General features: G+C 45.3%; 1 protein-coding gene across 2 annotated transcripts in view; it reads left to right on the forward strand.

Annotated features, from left to right (window-relative positions):
* The window catches only part of TGFA (transforming growth factor alpha), a 90,724-nt gene extending 64,426 nt beyond the window's left edge, over positions 1 to 26,298 (forward strand). Inside the window, exons 3-6 of one of the 2 annotated variants that reach the window (XM_081068765.1) lie at positions 5,493 to 5,613; positions 17,472 to 17,621; positions 20,417 to 20,526; positions 22,429 to 26,298. In XM_081068765.1, the coding sequence (XP_080924891.1) occupies positions 5,493 to 5,613; positions 17,472 to 17,621; positions 20,417 to 20,526; positions 22,429 to 22,436 (389 nt within the window). In that variant the 3' untranslated portion in view covers positions 22,437 to 26,298. The remainder of the gene's footprint in view (positions 1 to 5,492; positions 5,614 to 17,471; positions 17,622 to 20,416; positions 20,527 to 22,428) is intronic. The other variant, XM_081068766.1, reaches the window with a different exon arrangement.
* Positions 26,299 to 27,274: the final 976 nt, after the last annotated feature.

The raw sequence follows: 27,274 nt of genomic DNA on the forward strand, positions 1-27,274 counted from the left end.
AGCTACTCCTCATTAACCATTACCGGTGGATGTTTAGAAATCTCCTTGTCATCTATTTATATTTTGCAGACACTGCTCCCTTGTGGGAATAACAACTTCCATATGTATAGTTCCCTACTCCTCCCCGAAATAATACTTCCTCTTGTTTCTCCTGAAAGTGCCCCTTTCTGATTACTAGAATCTGCCTAACAAGTGTTCCCCTTCCGCACTGCCACATGATTTATAGTTTTGATTATGTGCCTTCCCATCACTTGTCTCCCTGGACCTTGATTAGTGTCCTAATTTTCTACAGCTCTTTATTCTCTTAAAATCAGAAAGACCTGAGGTTAAATTCCAATTCTCGTACTTTCTAGCTACATGTTTGTTGACAGGTTATCTAAGCTTTCATTTTGTTTCCTCGTCTGAAAAATAGAGACTTGTAATGCTTACCCTATAAGGGTGGCTAGAGCTTTAATGCGATAATGTGGTATCCGTGCCCTTCAGTGGGGTGGAGGCATGGGTCGGGTCAAAAGCCAGTTTAAGATCAGGGAAAGGTGAAGGTCAAATAGGGTCAAATTGGCCAGGGTTGGAAAAGATTGCTGAAGAATTAGTAACTGTGTTCAGGGATCAAGTTATAGGAAAAAAATATGTATGTTTGAAGTGTAGGAGTTACTCTCAGGAAATTGAGAGTCTTGGGGTAGAGGATGGTAGTAACAAAAATGGCACTACTCTCCCCACCCCCGCCCTATCAAGTGGGATGGCAGGAGGAATTGCAGTACTACATAAAGTTACTTTTCTCTTTCCCTGCTTAACTAAAATGAGTGTCCCTTCTCTCTTAAATGATGGTGCTGTGAAGCCAAACTGTTTTCAAATTGCTTCTTAGCCATCATTTTTACCGTCTTCACTGTTCTTGGTTTTAACAGTGAATGAGTCGAATGATTATATTTATCTCAGCATACCACCACACACACCCCCAAAACAGCAAAACTGAGTTCCCTCGCTGGTCAGCAGCCCTTGAGAATAAGATGAATTTCCTACTGCTGCAATAATGCAACTGGGATGACTTTTCTGTACTCTGCTGACTTCCACTGCTCGTTGAAAACTGCTTCCTTGCTCTCTGCCCACTCACACAGCCTCGGGAAATGCCCTTATTGATTAGCTTCCTTGATGGGCATCCCTCTCTGTGGTAAAGGTCAAAAGTGTTGCCACACATGATACTGACAGTGCTCTTCCTTTTCGGGATCACTTATAAAACTTTTCAGAGTTCTTACTGTCACCTCTCAAATGCCCGGGAACCAGGGACCTCTGTTCACCAAACTAACTATGCCATGGATTTCTCTAAGTCCTGGCTTAGCACTTCTGCCACCCCAGGTGTAAGCCTTTCCTTCATATTCTGGCTAATTGTGGAGGTTTGGGCATTGTCTCATGTGAGTTTGGAGTTCCATCCCTGGAACATGGGCCCCTGGTGGCCTGCAGCCAGCCTTCCCTGTCCCAGAACTGAGCCCAGAACCATGTGTGACTCTAGCCTGGCCCTGTGGTAAAAAGGGAGGCCTTGGCATCTGGGAGCATCCGAGTACGGTTTTCAGATGTAGGCACTCCCCTAGTGTCACCGGGCTGCTTGCTGACTCCCATCTTCGTTAAATTAATCTACTGCTTTTTCTCCCAGACATTCCAGAAGCATTCGTTGGCTTTGTCATTGTAATGTCTGAAGAGAAAATATTTAGTCCCAGGTCAAAAACCTTTGCTGAAGTTCCTATTTAAAAGGCAGGCATCGTTATTAAATTGTCAGAAAGTTAGCCATGATACTCGAGGAAGTCATGAAATGGCTATAAATGATGTAAGCTTCATAACGGGAGAATGTGTTTGCAACTTCTGACATCTGGAGAAGAAAGTGAGAAGCCGCGGCTTCAGCCGGCTCCCATCTACCAGCCCAGCACAAAGTACAGTTATGCTTTTAAAAGGGGGTGACTGTATTTGGTGGTGTAGATGCTGCTCCCTGTAGGGCAGGGCTGTGGGAAGGAGCTGTCCAGATGGCTGCCTCTCTGGCCCTTCTGAACTGGTGAGACCTCTCCTGTGAATTGAATCCATGGTTTCTGTGCCCCTCAATTGCTATTCCAGACCCTCTTCCCCATGAGTGAAGCTGGACTCCAAGCCCTGTTGGTGGGTCTATGGGTCTCTGAGCAAAGCTTTCACAGCTTCCCCAGAGTACAGTGGTGTCTGCAAGATGTGAGTTTGGTTAACATGTTGGAGAGGGATCTCGTAAATTTCAAAGCAACAGGAATTGAGCAGCTTTGAAACTCCAGCTGCCAATGGGCTTGATATGAGGTCTGTTCTGAGAAGCGGAACATTTGATTTTCCATTCAGCCCTGAGTGCTAATCAGACTCAGTGTCTGGAGGAGATGAGTTCAGGGTCCAGAGCCCTGGCAAGAGGGGCCAGCTCTCTTCCCTCTGCCTGGACTTCCTGGGGGCCTCCTTGGAGTTTCCCAGTTACTTCACTGCCTTCCTTTTCTGAGTCTTCTTTTTCCATTTTAAGTCCATGCCTTTCCTGGCTTTACTTGATATTTCCTTGAGTATTCAGAAAGAAACAGAAAGAAAAAGTAAGAGGGAGAAAGGGAAAGAGACTCATTCTCTGGGAAGATGCTAGGAATGGGGATTTCCTTGTAAAGGTCAGTTTTACCTAGTAAGTTACTGAGCAAATCCTGCACCTGCTGTGACCACCCACCCTGCCTGGATTCGTGAGGTGCTGTAAGAGTCCCACCTGGCACATAGCGCACACACAGAAAGTAGTAACCCCTCTTTTCTCCCCTCTCCAACCTTCCCCAGACTCCTTTTCCTCCTAGACCTTGGTGAAGCTTCTGGGAACATCAGTAGGAATGGTCTTGTCTGTCAGGCCTGACCATGCTGCGCTGTGGTTTTTCTCTGCCAATCCTGGTGGTATCTGAGACAATCACCTTTAAAAGTCCCCCAAATTAGAATGCTCGCTCCCATCTCCACTGTGGTATGCTTCAGACTTTGCATAGAGCTTTTAGGTGCATTGGCCCCCACACGTCCCAAGTCCTCTAAGGGTGGATGAGCCAATGCCACCCCTTGTCTGTGGCTGGCTTCCCCTGAGGTGGCACAGTCAGAGCAGAGGGCTCACATTTGGCACTGTTGTTGGACCCCTCTTCCCTGTCCACTTCTCACAAGCAAATCACATCCCCCAAAACTGCCAAATATACTATTGGAAACGGGACCCACCCCTCACATTACATATATTGAACTTCTCAGGGTTAGAGGCCAGGACTGGACCCTTTGCAGGGTCTTGAGATAATTGTTCATTTTTTAAATGCTTGTGATTATATCAGGGAGGAAAAGCACATGTAACAGAATAGAAACAGTAAGTTTACATGGGAGAGAAAGAGAGAGAGAGTATACTTACATACATCTCTCTAAGTGGTAGATTAAAAATGGATTTTATTCTCCAAGATGTTTTTTGTTCTACCACGGCATTTACAAAAGATCTCTACAGTGATGTGTCTGTCACTTTTGTAATCAGGAAATAGATTTAAAAAATGAACAATCTTTTAGTGATCATAATCTCCTAGCATCAACCTCCTTTGGTCCCCTTAGCACCTTGGGTGAAGTCAGACAGGTGTGATTGTGGAGAACCATCCTAACCCAGTCTCTGACTGCAGAGAGCAAACCAGCATGCGTTAGCTGCCATCACTGTGGCTGTGGCATGGAGTTTCCTCCTCACCTGGGCTCTGTGGCTTCTTAGTGAGTTGTGTGAAGGACAGAAATGGTTTCCACTGGCAGATGCTTCTGCATTGTCTTTGGGAGACTGTGAAGGATGTCAGCTGCCATAGCACATGAAATCTCCTTCAGAAGCAGCCACTGGACAGAAGTCACTCTCGGAGCATAGGCTCAGGTAAAGTTGAGCCTGTCCTGCTTGTGCAAAATGGGTACATTTCTATGTAATGAACTGTGTGCATCTTTGCTTAGACTGCCAGTGGGCATAGAGCTGGATTCGCTTTTCAGCTTCATCACAGGTACATGAATTTCTGATGTATGTCTTCGTGTATAACCTGATACCTGACTTCTTTGTTCTTTTCAACCCCTACCTTTATTTTCCTTTGACCAGATCTCTCCATCCCTTTCTTACTGCCTGTCTCTGTCTCTGTTCCTTCCTCTCTTCCCCTTCTTCCCCTTCTCTGCCTCTCTCTCTCCATCTCTCTCTCCTTCTGTGTGTGTTTCTGTCTCTCCCTCCTTCCTTCCCTTTTTTCCTTCCTGTATGTCTCCTCTCCCTCCCTCCCTACCCATCTTCTTCTCCCCCTCTCACAAATAAACACACACATCTTTCCCATTTGCGTCCTCTTTTTATGGTTCCCATTTTTATAAAGCCTCCACAAATCATTTATGAGGCAAAATATCCATAAATACATGAGACAGTGACATTGAGTCTCCACAACGTCATGTTCCCAAAAGACAGAATCAAAGTTTTTCTTTCAGTTGACCTGATACTTTACCACAAAAGAACCTCAGCCACCACAAAAGAAATTTCAGGCTTTCGTATCGTACAGGAGTTTAAAGAGCTGGGTCTCAAGTGTTATTTGGACAAAACAAGGCTATTGGAGTCTAATTAAATAAATCCAAGTGATGCCCTTTGGGCTGGTTAGCAGGTCTGTTCACGTGTTGTTCCTTACAATTCCAGCTGGCTGTTCTTATTCCTGTCTGAAAGCCAAGGAGGAAAAACTCAGAGATGGTGACGCCCTCAGCTCTTGAGAGTTGTAGGGGCTGCGAGTGCTGAGTGTTGGGGCTGTGAGTGGGACCCAGCGCTGCGCGCACACACACTCTGTTCTCTTTCCCTCCCCTCAAAGCTTTCCCAGGGCTGCCTGTGCTGCTCCCAGATGGACTTCTATGCCTAAGTCATCTTCACGCTCTGCCACCCCAGAGAAGCCCTGCTACCATTTTCGTGTATATCTTTCCCAGACTTCTTCATGTCTAAATTTCTATTTGTTCATTCAAGTAGAATCATACTATCCAGACCATCTTGGAAATGCATCTATTTCACGTACAATAATATATCATGAACATCTACTCGTAGCATTAACTGTTTCTCTTCAGCATCGATTTCGTGGTTATCTAGTACTCACTTGCACCTCTCTTGTGGTTTAAAACTGATTTTTACGAAGGCTGTCTTTAAAAATGGTCACTGTCAGTTTGCCAAAGCAAAATCAGATTGCTTTGGGGTAGTAGGCTTTAAATAGTAAAATTGCTCTGGTATCGCTGACTCACGCAGAATCTTTTGGAGAGGTTGTTTTGTTTTCTGCAGAGGTAAATAAATAAACAAAGCCCTGCTGGAGGGCACCCAATGCAGGAGTCTCTGGTAGAAAGTGAGTAAGGCCTATGGAGGGCCTGCAGGTGGGGCCAGAAATCCTAGCCATCAGGGCTCTGCCCCTCCTAACCTATGGGGGTACTGGCAGGCATGTCTTCCTGTGCTATAGACCTGAGCCAAATGTCTTTTCTCTCCCCAGCAGACCCGCCCATGGCTGCCGCTGTGGTGTCCTATTTTAATGAGTGCCCGGAATCCCACAGTCAATTTTGCTTCCATGGAACCTGCAGGTTTTTGGTGCAGGAGGACAAGCCAGCATGTGTGTAAGTGTCCCCTGATGTCCTGGGGTTTGGGGTGGCCCAGAAACCAATTAAAAGAGCATTTACCTCCACAAGGCATGCCAGAAGCCTCAAACCCCTGGAGTCTGACATGTTAGAAGATCAGAACAGCAGGCTGAAGGACACCTGCTTCAAATCTAGCTGGTGAAAAATCCAGGTTCCAGGGCCCCAGCCCAGAGCCACTAAGGCAAAACCCTTGGAGGCTGGAGCCTGGGGATCTGCATTTTTAACAAGGTGATTCCTGGGTTCAGCAAAGTTTGAAAATTCCTGGATTCAAGTTTTATTCACTACTTAGAAATTCTGGAGGACAAACCATTGGGTTGGATCATTAGAGTTGCCAGAGTCTCTGAGATGAGGTCTCTGCCCTGTAGCATCTATGTGCAGCAAATAAAATTAGCTGGCAGTATATGCAAAGAGTTAGTGTACATAAGTGACAACAAGGAACAGACTAGAAATAAACATGTATGGCAGGGCACGGTGAGCATGAGAATGAGACCCCTGTGGTTTCTTCTTAAAGTACAGCTGAGCCCCACCCCGACCCACTGAATCAGACTCTGCAGGAATGGGACCCGGAAGTCATACTAGTTAAGAGCCACGAGCCATGGTCAGCCAGACTGGGAAAGAGAGGCCCTTGAGGAGAGTTTCCGGGAGCAGGTATTGGGGTTTGGCTGGTGGGGAGAGCAGATAGGTTACTCCAGGCCCGGAATGTCAAGAGACCTGCTGTTACAGGTCAGTGCAGCTGTAGCAGGGAGGAGATGAGCTGGAAAACAAAGGGGAGGCCAGAGCCTATTGGAAGGGAGCCTTTATTTTGTAGGTGGTGGGAGCCATGTCAGTTTTGGAAAGGGATGTTTTAAGAAAATTAGTCTGTCCATAGTAGAAAACTATTAGGTGGCTTATACTCAACATTGGTACTATTGACATTTGGGGCTAGATAATCTTTTGTTGTTAGGGCCGTCCTGTGCATCACAGGATGTTAGCAGTATCCCTGGCCTCTACCCACCAGATGCCAGTAGTACAACCATCCCACCATCATGACGATCAAAAATGTCTCCAGACGTTGCCAACCCTGCCTCCGTTGAGAACGACCCATTTACATGAAGTTGCCATTTTATCAGTCAAAAATGGTTGAAAGTCAGCAATGTCATGTGGTCCAACCTAATAGTACCAGTAAATAATACTGAATGTTAATAAAAGCTAGCATTTATTGAGCTTTTGCTTCATGCTAGTCACTGTTCAAAGCGGGATCCATGTGTTAACTCATGTACTGCTCATAAGGACCCCATGAGGTAGGCACAGAGAAGCTGTGCCCAGGTTACCTAGCAGCATTTACATTCACACCCAGACTGGCTCCTGAATGAGTCCCAAACTATGAGGCTTAAGAATATCAAATGCATTAGCTCAGGAGAGACTGGGAACCAAGAGAGACTGCAGCACTAAGCGGTGGTAGGTAGAGCTTTCTTCTTCCTGAGGTGTGGCTGTATGAGCCTGAGAGACCCTTTGGGGTGCCTCTGAGCCTCACCTGGAGAGGCTCACGGGCCAGCTTCCTCCTGGGAGGAGGACTGTGTGAAGCTCGCAGGTCCTGTCTGCAGAGCTAAGGGCCTTCCCCACCCTGAAAATACAAAGCACAATGATGATATAGTGGCAGTCATTAGTCATGATTATCATTCTTATTAAAATATACACAGAGGCCCCTGGGGGACTGTTGGGTTATTTCTGTTAATAGTCCAGTCATTGTGGAAAAACACTGGCCCTGAAGGAAGTGTTGCCTCCCAGTCCCGAGATCAGGAAAGCTCCTGGTACAGCAGGCAGAAGGCACTCTCCCCTCCAGCAGTACACAGTACGGGGGGCCTCCGGCAGCTGCCCCTGACTATGTGTAGGAAGGATCTACTTGGGAGAGAGAGGGCAAGGCTTTGCTGAGTTCTGCTAAACTATGTCCAAAGCTCAGTTTTTTTCTCCTCAGGTGCCTTCCCCACCAGATCAGGGGTTGGTGTAAACTTTCTGAGTTGGCAGCCTCTGGCCTGGGTCAGATGAGCCAAAGCAATGACCTTATTTGTGCTCGAGACCCCCATCGCTTGTGGAAACCTCCTCTTATTCTCCTCAGTCTGGATCCCAAGCCCTGCTCTTGGCTCAGAGAGATACTCGTCCATCACATTTACACACTTCCACTTTGATAATCAGGATGACTGATGATCTCTCCTCCATTCACATTATAAATATTACTGTTCATAATAATGATAATAATAATCTCTCAATAAAAGCTGTAGCTATGAGTCAGGCACAGCCCCTAGCTAGCACTCCCCATACATGACTCATGGAGTCCTCACAGCTCCCCTCTAAAGTAGGGATTCTTGCCCTTTTTGTATAAATGAGGAAACCGAGCCAGCTCAGAGAAGTTAAGCAACTTCTCCAGAGTCCCACAGCTAGTGAGTGGCAGAGTTGGGATTCAGTCCAATCAGTTCCAGCTCTTGCCCCAGAGGGCATGCTCCTTCAGCCTCACAAAGTTCACCTCAAATCAGTAAGCTCTTGGGTTTCTAGGAAAGATGTTGGCACCTTCCCCCTGCAGGTAAACCTTCCTCCAGAGAAAGGTCAGGGTCATTCCCAAGCTCCTCGCCCTGACCAAAGACTCTTAAGGAGTCCTTCCTATGGGCCCAGTGCTGGATCTACAGAAACAGTCAGGACAGTTTTGCAGTTTGGAAAAGATGACCATCAGTGGGGAGGCACGGCCATGCAAGTAATTACCACCTCACTACCTCAGTTTCCCCACTGGATCTTGGCATTCAGCCCATAGAGATGTTTTGCGTAGGTAAACGACAATCCCCATTGTTCTCTGTTGGCTTTAATTAGTTGTCAGGATTTTGACAGTCATGTTTCCCATCTCCATGCAGAGACCCAGCTTCTCTTGAACACAGGGCTTGCCCTCTCCAGTTCTTATCTCCGTCTTTCCCCCACGGCTCCCTGAAACCCATATTGGTCCCTGCTCATCCCGCTGCCCCCTCTGTTCTGCTTACATGAGCCCATGGTGCTCACTTCTGCCGCTACATGAGCTTATAAAAGCTCAGTGAGGACAGGACCACGCCTTATACCTGTTGAATTTATAGTACCTAAAAGAATGTTCTAATTAATTAATTCCCACTAGACCAGAAACTTAGTGTAGAGGAAGCAGAACATTCTGTCCCTGCTCGTAAGACCCGCCCCAGCTCTGGGGAGCTGACACATACATTCTGGTCAATAAAACTGGCAGACCTTGATGTAAGGCCTTGTCTTGTCTGTCATGACCTCATAAAGAAACCCCACAGTGACCCAAGATTATAGTCTCAAGAGAGGGAGCGCTTTCTAAAATACTGTCATCCTTAAGCCCTTTTTTCCCTAAGAACAATAGTCTTTAGGCTTCCTAAGAACCTAAAATCACATCTCACACTAAAATATGAGGTCAAGGAAAAAAGTAAAAACAAATAACTAGTCAGAGATAGCCAAAGGTAGCAAATGCTATCCTTTAGCATTTATGCCTCAGATGAACCCTAGGTTGTATTCTGTCTCCCTTTAATAAAGCCCCGTTAGTACCAAAATACACCAGGAAACAAATGAGAAAAGAATTTCCAAAGACAGTAAAGCCATAGAAATAAATGCAAGCTTAGGACTCCGCACACCATTTTTTCCCTGAGGCAGATTCCACACTGTTGGTCTGTTGCCTGCAGAAGCCTTCAAACAAAGGAAAACAGTTGAAGGAAGCCACCCAGGCAACAAGTTTTAAGGGTTCCCGTGTTGGCAGCCAGTGGCAACTGGTTTGAAGCTTCTCACCTGTCCAAAATGCTCCTCGGGGACTGAACTCCCTGACTTAACTTTCCCACAGCAAAGTGTGAAAACAAATTGCTATCAGCCAAGAAAAACATTCCACATGGCCCTGGCCGCAGTACATTCCAGTGGGATCTGAACAAAGTCAAACACCCAAAGAGAAGTGACTGCTGTCGGTGCACCAACCGGCTGCCTGCGTGACCAGAACACACCTCCCAAGAGGTCAGGATTGAGAGGTTTTCTTGTAGGTGCTTGAGCTGCTTTATGTAGATACACTGTCACCTCAATAACCAGCAGGTGGAAGGAAACATGGCAATTGGACTGCCATGTGAGGGGGTGGGGTGTGCAACGATGTGGGCTCTCTTTTCTTATTTCTTTTTCTTTCTGCTTTATTAGAATATGTGGACTTTACAATTTGCTCAGAAACATTCCTTTTCTAGTTGGGGTAAATTTTCCTGAAGAACAAAAGTGTTTTAATAGCACAGCTCTACGTGCATGATTGTATTTCTTTAAAATTTGAAAAGGGTGCTGTGAACCAATGTTTTAATAGCACAGCTCTACATGCAGTACTGTATTCCTTTATAATTTGAAAAGGGTGTTGTGAACCAGGTGCAAAAGGGACTTAAGGGGAAAATTGACCGAACTGGAAGACCCTAAAGCTCTTGACAGGAGATAACAGAAATCATATCATAGATAATTTCATTCTTCTTAAACCTACAGCCACATAGTCTGCTCCTAAGAAAAGAACGAAAGCAACGGCCAGACTTAATCAGTAACAAAATGAAAAGGCCTCAGGGACCCACCTGACTGGAGCATATCGCCTTTTATCACCAGCCACTGATGGTTCCTTTTGCAGCTCAGACAACCTTCTTCCCTCCTGTGACACACTCTTTCCATTCTTTCTTATTCTTGTCTTTTTGTTCTTATTTTGGGAAAACAGCCTGAATGTGATTCCAGAGCCTCATTTTCAGCATTATGAAGACAAAACAGCATTCCAGAACCTTGTATTTGGCAAAACTCATTCTAGACAGATGAAATTGTATGGTCCAATGATATTAAAAAAATTCAATTCAGTCTTACACATTTCCCATTCCCCTTTATGACAGATAAAATAACTCCTATTTTGTTCAGATTCCTATTTTGTTCAGATTCCTTTCTTAAACAAGGGAACAACATCTTCTGTTTCTCCTGCACTTGATATGAGGGGGCCCATTTTACAGCCACCACCCTGGGAAAATGCCCGAGGGTGGAGGGGTTGAGAGAAAGGAGAAGTGCCAGATTTTGAGTTGTTGGCCCTTGATTCTGTGTACTTAAACGATAGTCTTCCCTCAGTGGTTCTCAGGCCTCACTGCACATTAAAATCACCTAGGTGCCCAGTGCAATGGGATGATTATCTCCCGGGGTGTGACCTTGACCCTGGCAATTTCCAAATCTTCCCAGGCAATGCTAACGTGCAGCCAGGTAGGAACCAGTGCCTACCTGAGGTAAAGGAGAGGACAGCAGCTGAGTCAAGTGTGATTCATTTAGGACTAGGTGGGGTGATTCTTCCCTTCTTTGCATAACTTGTACCTAAAATAATCAGCATAACTAAGTCTAATATTAGGTAGAAGCTTGGGATGTTAAAAAAAAATACATCAAAAAAAATAGTCACTAACCCTTTTCTTTTTCCCCCATCAGAAGAAGCAACTGGGAAACATCCCCATTATTAGAAACGCTTGGGGAGGAGAAAGGAACTCCCCCTACCCCAAGGCCAGAAAGTCTAAATGGCAGTTCTTAATTTTGGCTGCCCAGAATTATCTGGGGGCTTTAAAAATACTAACACTCAGGCCTTACTCCCAGAGATTCTGATTTAGTTGGTCTGGGGTGTGGCCTGGACATCAGAATTTTTTTTTCAGCCTTTCCAGGCAATTCCAATGGGCAATGACATCCAATGATGTCACTAGTAAAACCTTCATTGTGGCTGTCAACTCTGCTTTCATCTGAATTACCTTTGGCCTTTTCTTTTAAACACCCAGACCCCATTTTCAGAGTGATTTTGATCTGAGAGGTCTTGGGGGAAGCCCAAGCATGTGGACCATAGGCTATTCTGCTCCCAGATACTGATGGGCTGCTTGGGGACTAAGATTCCCTCTTCTCAGAGCTCCCTAAGGCCATGACCTGGCATCTCATCTATTAGGCAGCAACCCGCAACGCACCCTTCAAGCAGTCCAAATCTGAGTATAACGTTTGACTCCCCAAACACTTAATTGTCCCTTAGTACCTGTGAGGATTGGTTCCAGGACCCCTTGTGGATATCAAATTCTGTGGATGCTCAAGTGCCCTATGTAAAATACCATAGATCAATGCATACAGTCAGCTCTCCAAATCCATAGGCTCCCAGCCAGGGATCAAAAATACAGGTAGTTCTTGAAAAAAGTCTTCCGATAAGTGAACTCATGTAGTTCAAAACGCATGTTGTTCAGGGGTCAGCTGTATTTGCATCTGTGACACGAAGGTGACAGAAGTATCCTTGTTAGCATGAAGTCTTTCCTAACAGTCTCGAGTCGTTTTTGAGGTAGGGCTGGTTGTGAAGGACCCAGTGCACACAAGTGGGGAACGTTCCTTTGGTAGGAAGAACACAGAAAGTCAGCAAAATGTGAGCCAGCCCAGGAGGTTATCTTTCTCAGTGAGTTAAGATAGCACTGTGACATCTTTGTAACTTGCCACAGCCATAGCAGGGAGACCTCTTGAGGCGGCAGTCAGCAGCCTACCTTTCTTTGTGCTGTGAGATTTGCGAGTTTGTCATTAAATCACTATCCCAGAGTATCATCCAAACCAATTTGGATTACTCCAGAAAGGTAACCTTCACGCTTGAGAGCGTTAGAAGCTTCTAGAGGTTTAAAAACTATTTCCTAATCTGTAAAACAAGGTCAATACAGCCCTAACCTCACATGCACTGTGATTGTTGGGATTAAAACAGGTAATTCATTGTTAATCCATTCATTATTTAGTCGCATGTTATTGAGCCTCCGTGTGTTTGTGTGTTGTTCAGTTTTTTTCTTGTAATTGATTTCTAGTTTCATACCATTGTGGTCAGACAAGACGCTTGATGTGATTGCAATCTTCTTGAATTTACTGAGACTTGTTTTGCTGCCTAACGTGGTCTATCTTGGAAAATGTTCCACGGGCACTGGAAAAGAATGTATATTCTCTTGCTTTGGGGTGGAATGCTCTAAAAATATCAATTAAATCCATCTGGTCTAGTGTGTCGTTTAAGGCCACTGTTTCCTTGTTGATTTTCTGTCTGGAATATCTGTCTATTGGTGTCAACGGGGTGTTTAAGTCCCCTAATATGATTGTGTTACTGTCGATCTCTCCCTTTATGTCGGTCAGTAATTGCTTTATATATTTAGGTGCCCCTGTGTTGGGTGCATACATGTTTACTAGGGTTCTATCCTGTTGTTGGATTGATCCCTTTATCATTATGTAATGTCCTTCTTTGTCTCTTATTACAGTCTTTGTTTTAAAGTCTATTTTGTTTGATATAAGTATTGCCATTTCAGATTTTTCTTTATTTGCATTTGCATGAAATATCTTTTTCCATCTCTTTACTTTCAGTCTACGTACGTCTTTCGATCTGAAGTGAGAATGAGATATCACTTCACACCTGTCAGAATGGCTATCATTCATAAATCAAAAACCAAGTGTTGGTGAGAATGTGGAAAAAACAGAACCCTTGTGCACTGTTGGTGGGACTGCAAATTGGTGCAGCCACCATGGAAAACAGTTTGGAGAGTACTCAAAAAATTAAAAATAGAACTACCGTATGACCCAGCAATTCCACTTCTGGGTTATTTATCCAAAGAAATCCAAAACACTAATTTGAAAAGATATATACACCCCTGTGTTCATTGCAGCACTATTTGCAAGAGCCAAGATATGGAAGCAACCTAGGTGCCCATCAATAGACAATTGGGTAAAGATATTACACCATATACAATGAAATATTACTCAGCCATAAAAAAATGAAATCTTACCCTTGCAACAACATGGATGGACCTAGAGGATATTATGCTAAGAGAAATAAGTCAGACAGAGAGAGACAAATACCATATGACCTCACTTATATGTGGAATCTCAACATCAAAATAAATAAACACAAACAGAAACAGACTAATAGATAACAGAGAACAAACTGATGGTTACCAAATTGGGGGGGGGGGCGGAATTGGATGGCTGGGTGAAAAAAGTGAAGGGACTAAGAAGTACCAATTGGTAGTTACAAAATAGTCACAGGGATGTAAAGTACAGCATAGGGAATATTGTCAATAATATTATAATAACTACAAGTATGTATAGTGCCACGTGGGTACTAGACGTATCGTGGGGGTCAGATCACTTCATAAATTATATAAATGTCTAACCACTGTAGTGTATACCTGAAACTAATATAAAATATTGAATATTCATTATAATTGAAAAACAAAAATTTTTAAAAGGTAAGTCAGGCAGGAGTTTAGCACAGGGCCTGCAATAAATGGTTATGTGCTGTAATTAGTGCCTGGCTGCCACTCTTTTATTTAAATGGGATTTCTTAGAGTCCCAGCATTGATTTGTTAATTCATAGGGTTTTCAGAACCCAGTGGTTGGGGAGGTGTTAGAATCAGTCTCTCCCTGGGCCTGCAGATTAAAGTAGGAACATTTCAAGCCACATGAAATCACCTCAGGGGTGCTTATCCTTGTATAACCTGGACCTTTCACAAATAGTTATGCAAATCCTCATCGCCACTGCCCTTCTCTCGAAGAAAGCGGTACTAACACTGTCTACTGAGAAATCCCACTGGCTTGGCTACGATTCCTGGTTAGAAATCTAACAATCCACCCCAAACCCCAGGCTCCCCAGCCCATTGTGCTTAGTTGTTCACCCGCTTTTGTAGAGCTCGGTCTTGCCCACGGGAACACAGAGGCTGGCCTACAGTGAGGCTGGTGGAAGGGCATTCAGAAAGGTGTGCATAGTCCTGAGGGCAGTCAGAGGAGGTGGAAAGGTTAGGGAGATCCATGGAAAGAGCTATGGAAAAATGGGTAAATGGGTGACTGGGTGAATGATTGGGTCTGTAAATTACATCTTTTTGGAGAATGTGGTCTTTGAGATGGAGTCTGAGGAGGAGAGTGAGGAATAATATTCCACGCAGAGAAGGAGCTGAGATGGGCAAATGGAAAGTATTCATTAGGCAGGTGTGTCCTGAGTGCCTACGTGCTGGGAATGAGGTTCATACTGGGCTGGTAGGGATGATGGGACAGCTTGGGTTAGCTGGAACTCCGGTGATGGGTGATAAAGTGGAGGGGACATTAGGGCCCTGCAGAGAGGGGTCTTCAGATACCAAATAGAGGAAGCCCAAAACTCAGGTGGGAGCCATCTGGGTGTGGGGATGAAAACTCGAGGATGAGCCAAAGAAGGGACCCTTTGCAGGGTTCTCTTCAGACACTGACCGCTTAGATTTATGCCTCACATTTGCCTGCTGCTTATCACCTCTCAGCCTCTAGTCCCATGCGATGTCAGCTTCCCCTAGTCAGAAGGAGCTAGTGCTTTTGTTTTCTCCACAACCTACAGGGTGACTTTTGTCTTCACATAATTTTGTTATTAAAACAAACAAAAACAAAATCTGCCCCCATCCCCTAGCCCCTCAGTCTTCTCCCTCCCAGCCCAAGTCTGTGAGAGCCAGCATTCTTCTTCAAAATTCTGTGGTCCAGCTCCTTTTTCAAAAAAGTCTTCTTGCTTCCGCTTTGTTTCCCCTCCATCTGAGACCTGCTCTCTTCTCCTCGGGTCTATAGAGAACCCTATGTGGCATTTTCCATCCTAGGTGACCCTCCTCAGCTTCCTTACTTACCAAACACTGCAAACCCTTTGCACCCTTGTGGAACCTAAAATCTCAAATCTCTTTTACCCCATCAAGATTGGAGGCTAAAGCAAAAGTTGGATTTGATCAAGTGGTCTGTGGCATTCTCATCCCAACCACTGTTTAATATGGGGGGGAAGCTGCCTGGTGAGTGAGAGAGAACCCAGACTCTGGGGTCAGCAGACCTGGGTATGACTGTCTTTTCTCTTCCCTAGCAGGGTAGGCACGGTCAAATGACTTGACTTTTCTGTGCAAGGATTGAGAAAATGTATGCTAAATGTAAAATAGTCCTCAACAGAAAAGCAAGTGCCTGAATTCAAACTAAAGAAATATCTTTATATAAGGTACATAATAATTGGGCTTTGGGATAAAGAGCACCAGTGAAAGATTTTCCCATTAAGCAGTGTTAAAGACAAGCTTGTATACTCTGGTATCCCTTGTTCCTTAAGGTTATAGCCTTAAGCAGAAATTTTTGCATCATCTACTGTTTTTCCATAAATCTTCAACCCATGTAGTACCTGTTCCTTTAACATTAAAATGACTAAATTTTTGTTAACATTGAACAAATCCTACACTCCAGGAAAATATACGTACAGTAAGTCATCACTTAATGTCATCGATAGGTTCTGGGACATATCGATGTATAACGAAACCAATTTTACCATAGGCTAACTGGTATAAATAAGAGTTACATTCCTATGGAATGCTATCAACAATACATCGAAACATAATAATGAAACCATGTTATAACAAAACTAGATTATAACTAAACACCGTTATAACAAACGATAGTATTCAGTTTTCAAGGACCTGCTGTATTTCTCCTGCGGCTCCAAGTACATTTCTGGGATCTGGGGTCTGGCAGTCCAGGAGCACAGGTTTCAGGGAGTCACAAATGTAATGCCCCTGGGACTAGTGCTGGTACAATAGCAGGCACACCAGGACCCTTCATCCCCTTTCATTTTTCCTTGTTCCTCAAAGGCCTTTTAATCTAAAAGAGAAGGTGACAGATTGGCTACTTCATCAAAAGGTAGACTCTTAAAAAAAAAAAAAAGTTTAGCTATGATTGCCATGTCTGGGGGGAACAAAACAAAACTTTAAATCTACTATGTGATGTTTGATGCCCCAAGGCTGCCCCTTGAGGAAGTCCCTGTGGGAACGGAAGTTCCCCACCTAAGAAAGCAGTGGTGATTAAACATTTTTGTCACAATTTGAAAATCACCCCAGACAAAGGAACCAGTGTAGAAGCCAAGTATCTTCTATTGATAAGAATCATAGGTTTGGAGGAGAAAAAACTACCTGCATCAGAAAATGGCCATCACTTCCTTCTGGCTAGAACACGTCCTAAGGAATCATCCTGTGAGAACCACTTATGGCTGCCCCAGCATCGGGGTGGGATATGGGAGTGGGTAGCACAGGGGAGAGTGAGATGGAAGAAGCAGCATCAGCATTTGGCACGTAGAAGGCTGTTACTGAAATGATAGATGCCAAAGAGCCTCTGAATAGCAGCAACATCAGTAACAATATAGCAGCTTGTATTGGTTATTGCCCTTCAAAGGCTACACGCGGCTCATGAAAATGACCTCTTTCATGCCCTCAATCCTCTCGTGGAGAGAGGCCAGGTGTTGTTGGATATGAGATCAGTGGCTTCTCATGTCTTCCCGTTACTAGTGGTGATGGCCCCCAACTTCATTATGTGCCCCAGGTGCTGGGCCACCAGGTAAATGCTTGCAGAACTAATTAAACTTAATGAAGATAAAAAAAACAAACCACAGCCTATGTTTCCCTGGTGTGTTTTCTTAAGTGCATCATCAGAAATTCTGAATACACACATTTGGTTTCAAAATAACGTGGATTTTTATGAACTGCCAAAGTGAACTCCATGTCATAAACACATTTGCTGCCTTCTTCATTCCCCCAAGAGCTGGCATGGTAACAATAGCAACAAAGTGCTTAAGCAGCACCCTTCATCCTCACATGATAAAGCTGATTAGTTACCCCTCATTCTCCAAGCAAGAGGTGCCTGTCCAGGGACATGGGAGTGATTTTACTTACACCTGGAGCAGCCCCTTTGGGCTTTTCCTAGGGCTGTGGGTCCCTCCAGCTCTTCCTTGGGGAGTTGGGGGAACAAGGCGATTTGCCTGGAGAGTGTGCTGATGTCCCTGTCTTTCCCAGCTGCCATTCCGGGTATGTGGGAGCGCGCTGTGAACACGCGGACCTCCTGGCTGTGGTGGCCTCCACCCAGAAGAAGCAGGCCATCACCGCCTTAGTGGTGGTCTCCGTCGTGGCTGTGGCTGGCCTTATCATCACGTGTGTGCTGATACAGTGAGTACTTGCTGCCCCTAAGTCATGTCTCTTGTCCGCCTGCCTGCCCAGGGACATCTGCAGCTTGCCCAGATAACAGGGCAACCTCAGAACTGTTTATTGCTGTTATGTCCGATGGGTATCAGCTAAGCCCAAAGGAACTTTGGTGACAGCCAAGCTGTGAAAGGGCACACATGCTGGGAGGGTCCCAGCAGGGGGTCTGTGCACTGTGGGAAGCCAGTGTAGAGCAAAGGTGCTCTATTCCTCTCCATTCTTGGTTTGGACCCTTCACTATTGCTTGATGGGGACGTACAGGTGCTCCAGAGTGAGCTGGAAACAGCTCCCAGCCTCCTTGGGGGCAGGAGCAGAAGCACTTCCTCCCTGTAGAAGCATTTCGCAGATCTTAAAGCCATGTCGAATGCCACTGTTGCTATTATGTCAGGCTAATGACAGCCCTTCCTCTTTTCTGCACTTCTCTGCCTTCCTCCTCTCCCAAAACTCAGTTTATACCTTGCATCTTCCAGGAAGCCTTCCTGGGCCCAGACCAGTAGAGACCATTTTCGGATGTTTCTTAGCCCCATTTGCTGCCCTATATCTTCTAACTGGACTGCTCAGCAAAGGGGGAAACCACAGAGATGCATTCCCAGCATCTATTCCAGATTTATTCCATCTATGGCCAGATTTATTCCCTGGAGATATCAAGAGACGTCTAAGCCCTCAGAGAATTTATGTCTAATTGGATATACAAGGAATTCACAGAACAGCTAAAGACTGCTGGTAGCTTAGAGTAGATTAATTCATGGTGGAAACAGTAAGTGGATGGATGGGTCATTCTGGCAAGGGCTAAACAGCTGTGTGTTAAGGTAGGAAGCCAGACTTTAGCCCCATCCCGAGGTTGCCTGGGATTTTGGACAGATACGAGTCTCTGTCCTGTTTATTGGTTTGTTTTTATTGGGGCTTCCAAAGCACACACTCCTGATTCTGGCAATGAATGGAGTGCCCCTTCGAGCTCCAGCTTGTTGACAGTATGACGACCTGCTCATGTCCTTCTCCTAGAACCGCCCGCATTGAGTGGGGAGAGAGGACGTCTGAACTGGGCCGGCCTTTCCTTCCTCTCCAAGCAGTATCTGTTCCACTCCCACGTGTCTTGGGAAAACATGGTGGCAGGTAGTGGAAAGGCAGCTCTGGTTCAGGCCAGAGCAGAGCTCAGGTTCTGCCACTCCCAGCGGGAGCAGTAGCAACTTAATGGGCCGCTGGCCTCCGTTCTCATGGCTGGCTAGCTATCTGTGCTCACCCATCACTTCCATAGTCCTGTTTCTATGACCATAACATCTTAGAGCCTTAGGAATGAAAGTGGGTGCCCACATGGGCCTCCCCAGAGGGACTTTAAAGCTAATTTCACCCGATTCTCTGGAGAGAAGAACAAACCAGGGTACCTCTCTCATTGCCAGGAACGCAGCCAGTCCCACCTCTCCTCTGTCCTTTCCCAGTCCATCTTTGCCAGATACCAAGTTCAGAATCTGAGCCAGAGACTAAGCCCTCGTCCCCACCAGGCTGCAAGTTACCTGGGCAAAGGGCCCCATTGAGATGCAAAGTTGGTTAGGACCAGTTCACTTATGCCCGAGATCCAGAGGCCTTGATCCCACTGCCCTTGGAATGCTCCAGGCTGGGACATGACTGGGGCCGCCCACCTGGCTAGCCGATTACAGACAGCTGTCACTGAGCGATCTGGAATCGAGGCCTCTAGATCCCTCCAGCATGGGATGAGCTAGTCTCAGCCTGGACTGTGCAACTCAGGAGGGACCCTTGCCATGCCAGAAGCAGGTTGGGCAGAAATGTTGTAAGCCTCCTTCTCAGCTTTGCTGCCCAAAGATTTAGGGGCCTGATAACCTTTCTAGAGCTGGGATGGGGATCGTGAATTGCCCCCAGGCACCAAGAGGGAAGGAAGTACAGCAACAGGCTTGTTTCCTTATCTGTTCTCGGGCTCATGTCAGTGGATACATAGATTATATATACATCAAGGTTAGAAAGAGTGGAAATGAAGTCTTCCATGGCAACCCCAGGGAAACAGCCATCAGTGTCTCTTGGTAATGAGTGGCTTACTCAGTGCTTTCTTCTCTGACCTTCTTTTGAGTTCTCTGGTTCTTTTTTCATGCTCACTCTGCAAACTGTTCTTTCCTGCCCACAGAGGGAGGCAGGAGTGTTCATCCCAATGCTTCAGGATTCTGGGTAACATAGCTTCACCGGGACGTTGTGTTTGCAACAACTAGAGAATGTTGGTCCTCAGAGAAGAATTTAAAGCCACTGAAATCCATGACTCATTCTCTCATTCTTTCCATGGGTCAGTTCAGCCCCTCTACGTTCCCTGCTTTGCTGCTGACAATACCTGGAGAACACCCCCCCAAGCCCTCATAGTCTTGCCAGCCTGAAGTGGCTGCTTTGTCCCAGTCCTGACAGCGGTTCTGAGGCTATTATTACAGTTCTGGACTTACCCAACTGCTGTTTGATGGAGCAAGCAGCCAGGTGGGTGCGTGGCCAGGCCCCTCTGACAGCTGGGAAAGCTGGAGCCAGGTTGCCCTGAGCAGAGCTGCACAAATGGAGCTGGCACTTTGGGGTGGCCAACAGGTACTTTTGTTGTTGGCCAGCATCTGCCCTAAAGGCCCTCAGTCCCCTGCTGTGTCTGTACCTCTGGAGGCCCCCACAGGAATACTGGTTAAGAGCCCAGAACTACCCAGCAGGCCCCTCAGGCAGACGCTGCACCAACTGGGTGCTCTTGCCAGGCTCCTGCCTACACGATGTTCTCTGTATCTTTGCAGCTGCTGCCAGGTCCGAAAACACTGTGAGTGGTGCCGGGCCCTCATCTGCCGGCATGAGAAGCCCAGTGCCCTCCTGAAAGGAAGGACTGCTTGCTGCCACTCAGAAACAGGTAAAGCCTTTTTCCCTTGGGAGACACTATTGGGTGGAAAAAATGACCACCTTCTCCAGGTCAGGGCAGTTCTAGGAGGATAAAGCAGGAAGAAGGGAGAAAAGGAAGAGGATATTTATTCTACCAAGTTAGATTTAGTTTATTTTAAGGTGTGTTTTACTCAAAAGGAAGCTCTTTTATCTTTCCTCATGACTGTGACTTTCAACAAGTTACTTAACCTCTCTGAGCCTCAGTTTTCTTATTAAAAAGGTGTTGTGCAAATTGAGTAAGTACTGACATAAAATACCTAGTATAGTGTATCACCAACCATAGACATGCAACAGATATTCCTTTCCTTTCCCTTGAGAAATCACCTCCTTTTTCCTATCAGTGAAATGAGGGATTTGGCCCATAGAAAGTCTCTAAGGACTCTTTAAACTCTTAAATCCTGTGACCTCCATTAGGTTTACCATTTTTTCATGAACATTTTTCAATCCACAGAGAAGGTTGGACCATCTAGATGTGGGGCCCAACCCACAACTCAGGGGCCCTCATCTGAGCATCAGCAGCTCGGGGCTCATGGACGCAAAATGCTCCTTTATCCAGACAAGCTTTGAAAAGTGTCACATCAACAGCAGTTTTTCTGGAATGCTGTTTTGACCAACAGACCCCATCATAAAAGTTCTTTTGCAAGAAGTAGGGGGTCAGGAGACACTCACCACAGGCTGATCCACCCCGAAGTGTCCTTCTCTAGTAAGGAGTTAGCATTCCAGAAGCTCAAGGTTGCATGGAGAGGGTGGGGAGAAAAGCATCTGGGAAGTTAGAACCCTGATGTATTCCTTAAACCTCATTGTATCTGACCTGAAAAGAACTGAAGGTCCAGGAGCTCCATTTGTTATGCATTTCAAGAACCATAGTAATTGCGCATGGTCAGTTATTTATGATGCTGATCCATTAATCCTCATAACAGCCTTAAGGAGGAAGAGAGTTTGTGGGTGATGTGGGTAACCTGAGTCTGCCTGTGTGGAACCTACCATGAGTCTATGAGGGAGCTAGGATGAGAACCAAGGTCTTTGAAAGCCCCACTCACATCTCTATTCTACTACCTCTGGGGGCCATGCATTGAACTAACAAAGGAAAATATTTTTATTTTGTCTTGTAGCACCAATAAAAAAATTGGTTAAGCCTTTTAAGAAAATGTATACTAGGTTTTTGTACCATTTGTCTGCACTTCATCAGAATCCTACAGGTAGAGTAAGTTTCCTCTTAATGTTACTTCTCCACCCATATTTGGGAGGACTTCAGTTTGAGCCTGGGGATGGGTCTGGCCTCCCAGAGATGGCCACTGAGGCTGAAGCCCTTCCCCCTGAGATGACCCATACTTTCCCGGCTGCAGAGGGATCATGGGAGGGGCCAGGGTAAAAAGATGTCCAGGATGACTGGACTCAGGAACTGCTGAGAACAGGGTCCACGCTGCCTCACCATAGCATACTCACAGAATGCCCTCAGGGCCCCACCCATTGAGAAACAAATGGGTCCATTATTGTATGGCCACTGGGGGAGCCATTCTGCCACCAGAGCCCTAGACCAGCTCACAAGCTGCACACTAAACTGTACCTTATGGGGGAACTGGCCACAGGCTGGGTTGAATCACCGCCAGTTGAATTGAGGCCCACACAACAGAGTGCACCCCCCAATCTTTTCCACCACAACTCATTTTACTTTGGTTAGTTAGCCTTTCCTTTGGCGCTGAAAGCACAGTTTCAGAAGCTGCTGCCCCTGAAGTTGAACCAACAGAATTTGGACTAGGGCCTGATTGCCTGAGAGAACCTAGTGACATTGGCTGATGCATCTCCAAGCCTGTTTTGCCAGCACGGCTGGCATCTAACCCACACTGCTTAAACTGTTTTTCCTTCCTTCCAGTAGTCTGAAGAGTCCAGAGGAGGAGTTCGGCCAGGCGGACTGTGGCAGCCCTGATGAAGAAAGGACTTCTTCAGGATGGCCCAGCGAGTGCCCAGGACATGCCGGCAGACCTTCCTGCTCTGCCTGCAATCACCTGTGCAGCGTTTTTATCTTTTGTGGGCCTTCCTTCAAAACTCTGTCAAGAACTCTGTCTGCTTGGGGTTATTCGGTGTGACCTAGAAAAGAAATCGGTGGACACAATTTAAAAGCTGGTCAAAAAAGAACTGCAAAGGGTGGACTTCCTGTTTACCTAGATAAGGTGTGTGCATTAGTCGGTGTCTGAGTGCAGGTGTATGTAGTTGTCTTCTGCCATTCATGGATGCCCGGCTGTGTTTCTTTTTAATGGGCCTATTTCTCCACAACATTATGCATCTTTCCCAACACCGGAGATTCCTATAGTTGTTACAGTTTTTTCTCATCCACTTATTGGGGAAGAAGGTGGAGAAAGGGTAACTGCTTATTGTTATGTGAAGACGCCAAGTTTCAGAGGAGCTGTGTCTTTCCTCTTTCCACGAGACCTTCAACCAGCCTGTCATCTTCCATAGACAAATGAAATTAAGGACCTCCCAATCATCACTGCCTTTGGACATAATTTATTTATTAGATGGATGATGGTTTTATTTTTAATTGCTTAAGGTTATGTAAAAAGCATAAAACTCTTTCAGACTTCTACATTAATGATAGATGTATTGCTGGCAGCAAAGTTATTCTGATTACAAAGGTCTGGCCTCTTTGGGACAGGTAAAGCTCAGGAAAAGCAACCCAGGAGGTACAGAGAAGGAAGCAGAGGATGAGTTGCTGATGGGAGCAAGGATTGGGTTTCAGAGGTTGTTCCATTTAAGACACGAAGCAGGTCAATGCCCCCAGATACATTCCGGTGGAAAAGTTAACCAATCCAGCAGCATAAATGGTCACTTCTGCCAGGAGAAAAAGGAAGCGAGTGCCTGCGTGTGCATGTACACGGGTTAAGCACGTTGCTGACTACACTGCTCCATGGTTAAACATTCACTTGCTAGTGAGCCCTCCGAGTGTCTCTTTAGAAAGAGCATTAGCCGAGCCACGGGCACTTGGGGCCACATCCATGAAAGGGGGACTGGTCATTTATTTTCCATTTTGTCACTTGGTTGATTTGTTGTTTTTTGAAAGAGAAATTGAACTTTCCTATTTATTTTCAAGCGTGAGGAGAAATATTCCAGTGATTTTTTTTCTTTATTTTTCATTCAGGCTGCTGGTTTTCTTAACAAAAACTCTAACAAGCCACTTCCACCATATGGGTCTCACTTTCCCCTCAGAGAAGGGAGGAATTGTTCTCCTGGGCTCAGGGTACATTCTGACCCACTGGCTTGCCTGTGGGAAACACTAGTTTCATCCAACCAAACAGCAGGGAGCTCATCCCTAGGAATTTTCATTAAAATTTGGAAACAGAATGACAACGAACTATATAAACTCCTTACTTGATGGAACTCTTTTTTCACTAATATTTGGGAAAATGAAAGATTTCTACCTATTAACCCTTCAGTGCATAGAGCTCCTTGTATCGTGAAAGTGACCTTTAAAATATGTCAGGTTGGCTTGAAATTTCTATCAGGTGATTTTTGTCCTCCCATAATTTTTCTTCTCCAATCTCTGTTTCAATGAATTTTCTCTTCCTTTCTTATGAGACGATTATATGACCCACGTCTTAACTTCAGCACTTTTGTTGAATCATGCTGTACCCGAAGCACTAAGAGCAGAAATGGGTTCTGTTCACCAGCTGGCTCCCTAACCATGGAATTGACACAGCTCCCAGGTTTTCATTATAAAAGAAAATAGGTTTCAATTTGCATTTCTTGGGCCGGTCCTACAGATAATGTGGGCTGAGGCTGACTGTAGCATCTCACTCAGAGAACAATCCAATCAATCGACACTGGTTTATAGTTCCCAGTTTGCGCTCACTTTTCCCATCAGACTCTTCTGAAAGTCTGAGATTCCATCTTAAGAAAGGCTAATGAAAGTGGAGTAGTATCGCTTGTTTTTAACTTGAGGTCATGTTTTACTTTCGGACAATCTTTCCTCAGTCTTTTGGAGACTCTTTGAGGTCTGACTGCCTTAAACAGGTGTGAACTGATGTAAAAATGTTGTGGGGCTTTCTTCATCTAGTGGATGAAGGATCAGTGTCCAGTCTTCAGGTACCCAAGGACCTTTGCCCAGGTGTGAGGGGGGTGTGGATGGAACAGAGGGAAACCTCTTGGTTCCCTACGGGGACTTCAGATTTAGAGTCTAAATACTCTGGTCCTCAGACCCAGCAAGCCACAGCTGCCAGGGCCCCCTTCCTCGTGCCTGCACAACCATGCACTGAACAGGCTTGAATGTGTGCTTCCCTAGAAGCGTGCCTCACGTCAGTCCTCTTGCAAGCAGCAGGTCTGAAAAGAGTTGGAAACAGAGGCTGGGGTCAAGGCAGGCCTGGTGGGAACTTTGTCCATGGCCCCAGGATATGACTGCCTTGCTTCTTGGGTAGTTTCTCTTCTAGAAATCAGATGGCCCACAAGCTTTGGATTCCTATGCCATTTCATGGCATTGGTACTTCTTTCATTAGTTGTAAAAATGCACCCTTTTCAGGTTAAAAATGTGTCTCTAATCCATCTCTGCAGATTCCCTAGGTTTACTTGCTTCTAAGAAAGCCAAATGTTCATGATGATTAGGGAATCATTCCCAAGACCTGACAAGCTGCCACATACCTGGGAGGGGGGATCACAGTTGTTTCCCAATGTCTGTCTCAGGAGACATACCTGGAAAGACTATTTTTTAAAAGGGGAGTGGGTGGGCAGGAGGTGCTTCCCCATCTTTTATGGAGCCTGGATTCTCCCACTGCTCTATAGGCCATGACTTCTTTAAGCATACTGGCAGGAAACATTTTCTTCTAAATGTAAAGATATATAGCAGCCAATCCTGATCTGTAAAACACAGCTGGACACATGTGGAAAAAAGCAAGATATGAGTTTGCATTGTGTTCCAGCAGGGGAGGTGGGCAGAATGTCCCCAGGGTCTGTTTTACTAAGAAAGAAGAAAGAAGTAGGATTGACACTCCCACACTGGTGAGTGAGGGGAAGGTGTGGTTCTAGAGCTTCTTGGGAGACTGTTCTCTGCAGATGGAGAAAAGTGTCTGGTGTGTTCAACCAGGTCTTACAGGACCCGGTTAGGTTGTCTCAATGCACATGGGCTGCTGGTTGCTTTTTCAAGCAATTTTGGCAGAAGTGGGTCAACCAGCCTCCGACACTGCTCAGGGGACCCTGACCCCTTTGTAAGATCTGGGCTTTGATTTCTCCCAACCTGCTCAGAGAGGAAGGGGATTGGTTCAAAGGCCCAGACCAAGGGGCACATCACAGAAACAGACGGACACCTATGTTTGTTCTTAATGCTTAACCTAAGACCTGTTCTCTGTAGCCACTGGTTTTACCAGGCTTTCTGAATGATCACGTGGTACACACACACACAGTACTGAAAAGCGACCCCTTTCTAGTGTGATAACTCAAGCATTCGTCCTTTTATTATCTTTATTATAACAAACCTGATGCTTTTTTTTTATTTAGAACTTGTTACTCTGACTTCTGTATATGTTGCACTGAAAAGGTTAATATTTAATGTTTTAATTTATTTGTGTGGTAAGTTAATTTTGATTTCTGTAATGCGTTAATGTGATGATTAGCAGTTCTTTTCCTTAATACCTGAATTATACATATTTAAAGAGTAGTGAGCAATACAAAATGCATTTGTGTTTTTCAGCAATGTGCATTGTTGTTCAGTTGTACTGTACCTTGTTTGGAAGGATGAAGGAATGAACTCTGTTTTTCCTAAATTAAGACTGGAGTTTTTCTTTCATGAGATTGGGATATTGCTGAAGCAAAGTAAGATTTTTCTCTGCCAATGTGGAATGATTAGAAAAAAAATAGATGCTCTTTTTCAAAATGTGGGAATCCTAAAATGAACCACCGTTGATCCCTGTGTGCTTGAAGAAACCAAATTCTCTGACGTTCTTCTCTATACATAGTGTTTCATCTACTAGGTGTCCAATGATATGCTAACTAATATAAAGGAAAATATAAAACACACAGTCTTTGCCCCAAAGTAATTGAGATCTGACTGGGAAGACAGACTGACATGCAGAAAATGATTCTGGACTAATTCTAGGCAAAATACAAATAAACTGAAACTGTAAGGTAGAGATTATATGTTAATAGCCGTGCTTCTCCACATGTGGTGCTCAGACTAGAAGCAGCAGAATCACCTAGGAACTTCTTAGGAAAGCACATTTTCAGGCCCCACCCCAGACCTATTAAACTCTAGAGGTACCGCATGCGCCCTCTACCTTCTAGGTGACTGATACATGCTGAAGTTTGAGAACCCCTGTGCTCTAGGATTCAGCGAAGAGCAAATTAGCGTGGGGATAACAGTTTTTAGGAGAACTTTGTAGAGGCTTTGCAGAGGAAGCGAAACTTAACACACTTTACCCCTTAGCATTTAAAGGTAATCGACGTCAGAAAGTATTGTCTTGAGTAAAGACCTGCATTTATTTGGATCTTCTCTTTTCAGCTTAGTTGAAGGGAAAAAACAGGCTTGTCTGGCTCCTGCCCATTCACAAACCCCCGTTCCCCACTGCCCAGTGTCTGTGAGGAATTGCTCTAAAACTGTCAACCCAGTTCTTACAAGCCTCACTGCACTTGAATGGTTAAGCCTCAGCTCTTCTAGCCTGTGTGGACCTCACATGTACAACATATGAGCAGCTCATAGAGAAGCAGCGGAGAGTGAAATATTTGCTGAGTAGCATGAG

The sequence above is a fragment of the Rhinolophus hipposideros genome (genome assembly GCF_964194185.1).
Source record: "Rhinolophus hipposideros genome assembly, chromosome: 12".
Taxonomy (NCBI): Eukaryota; Metazoa; Chordata; class Mammalia; order Chiroptera; family Rhinolophidae; genus Rhinolophus; species Rhinolophus hipposideros.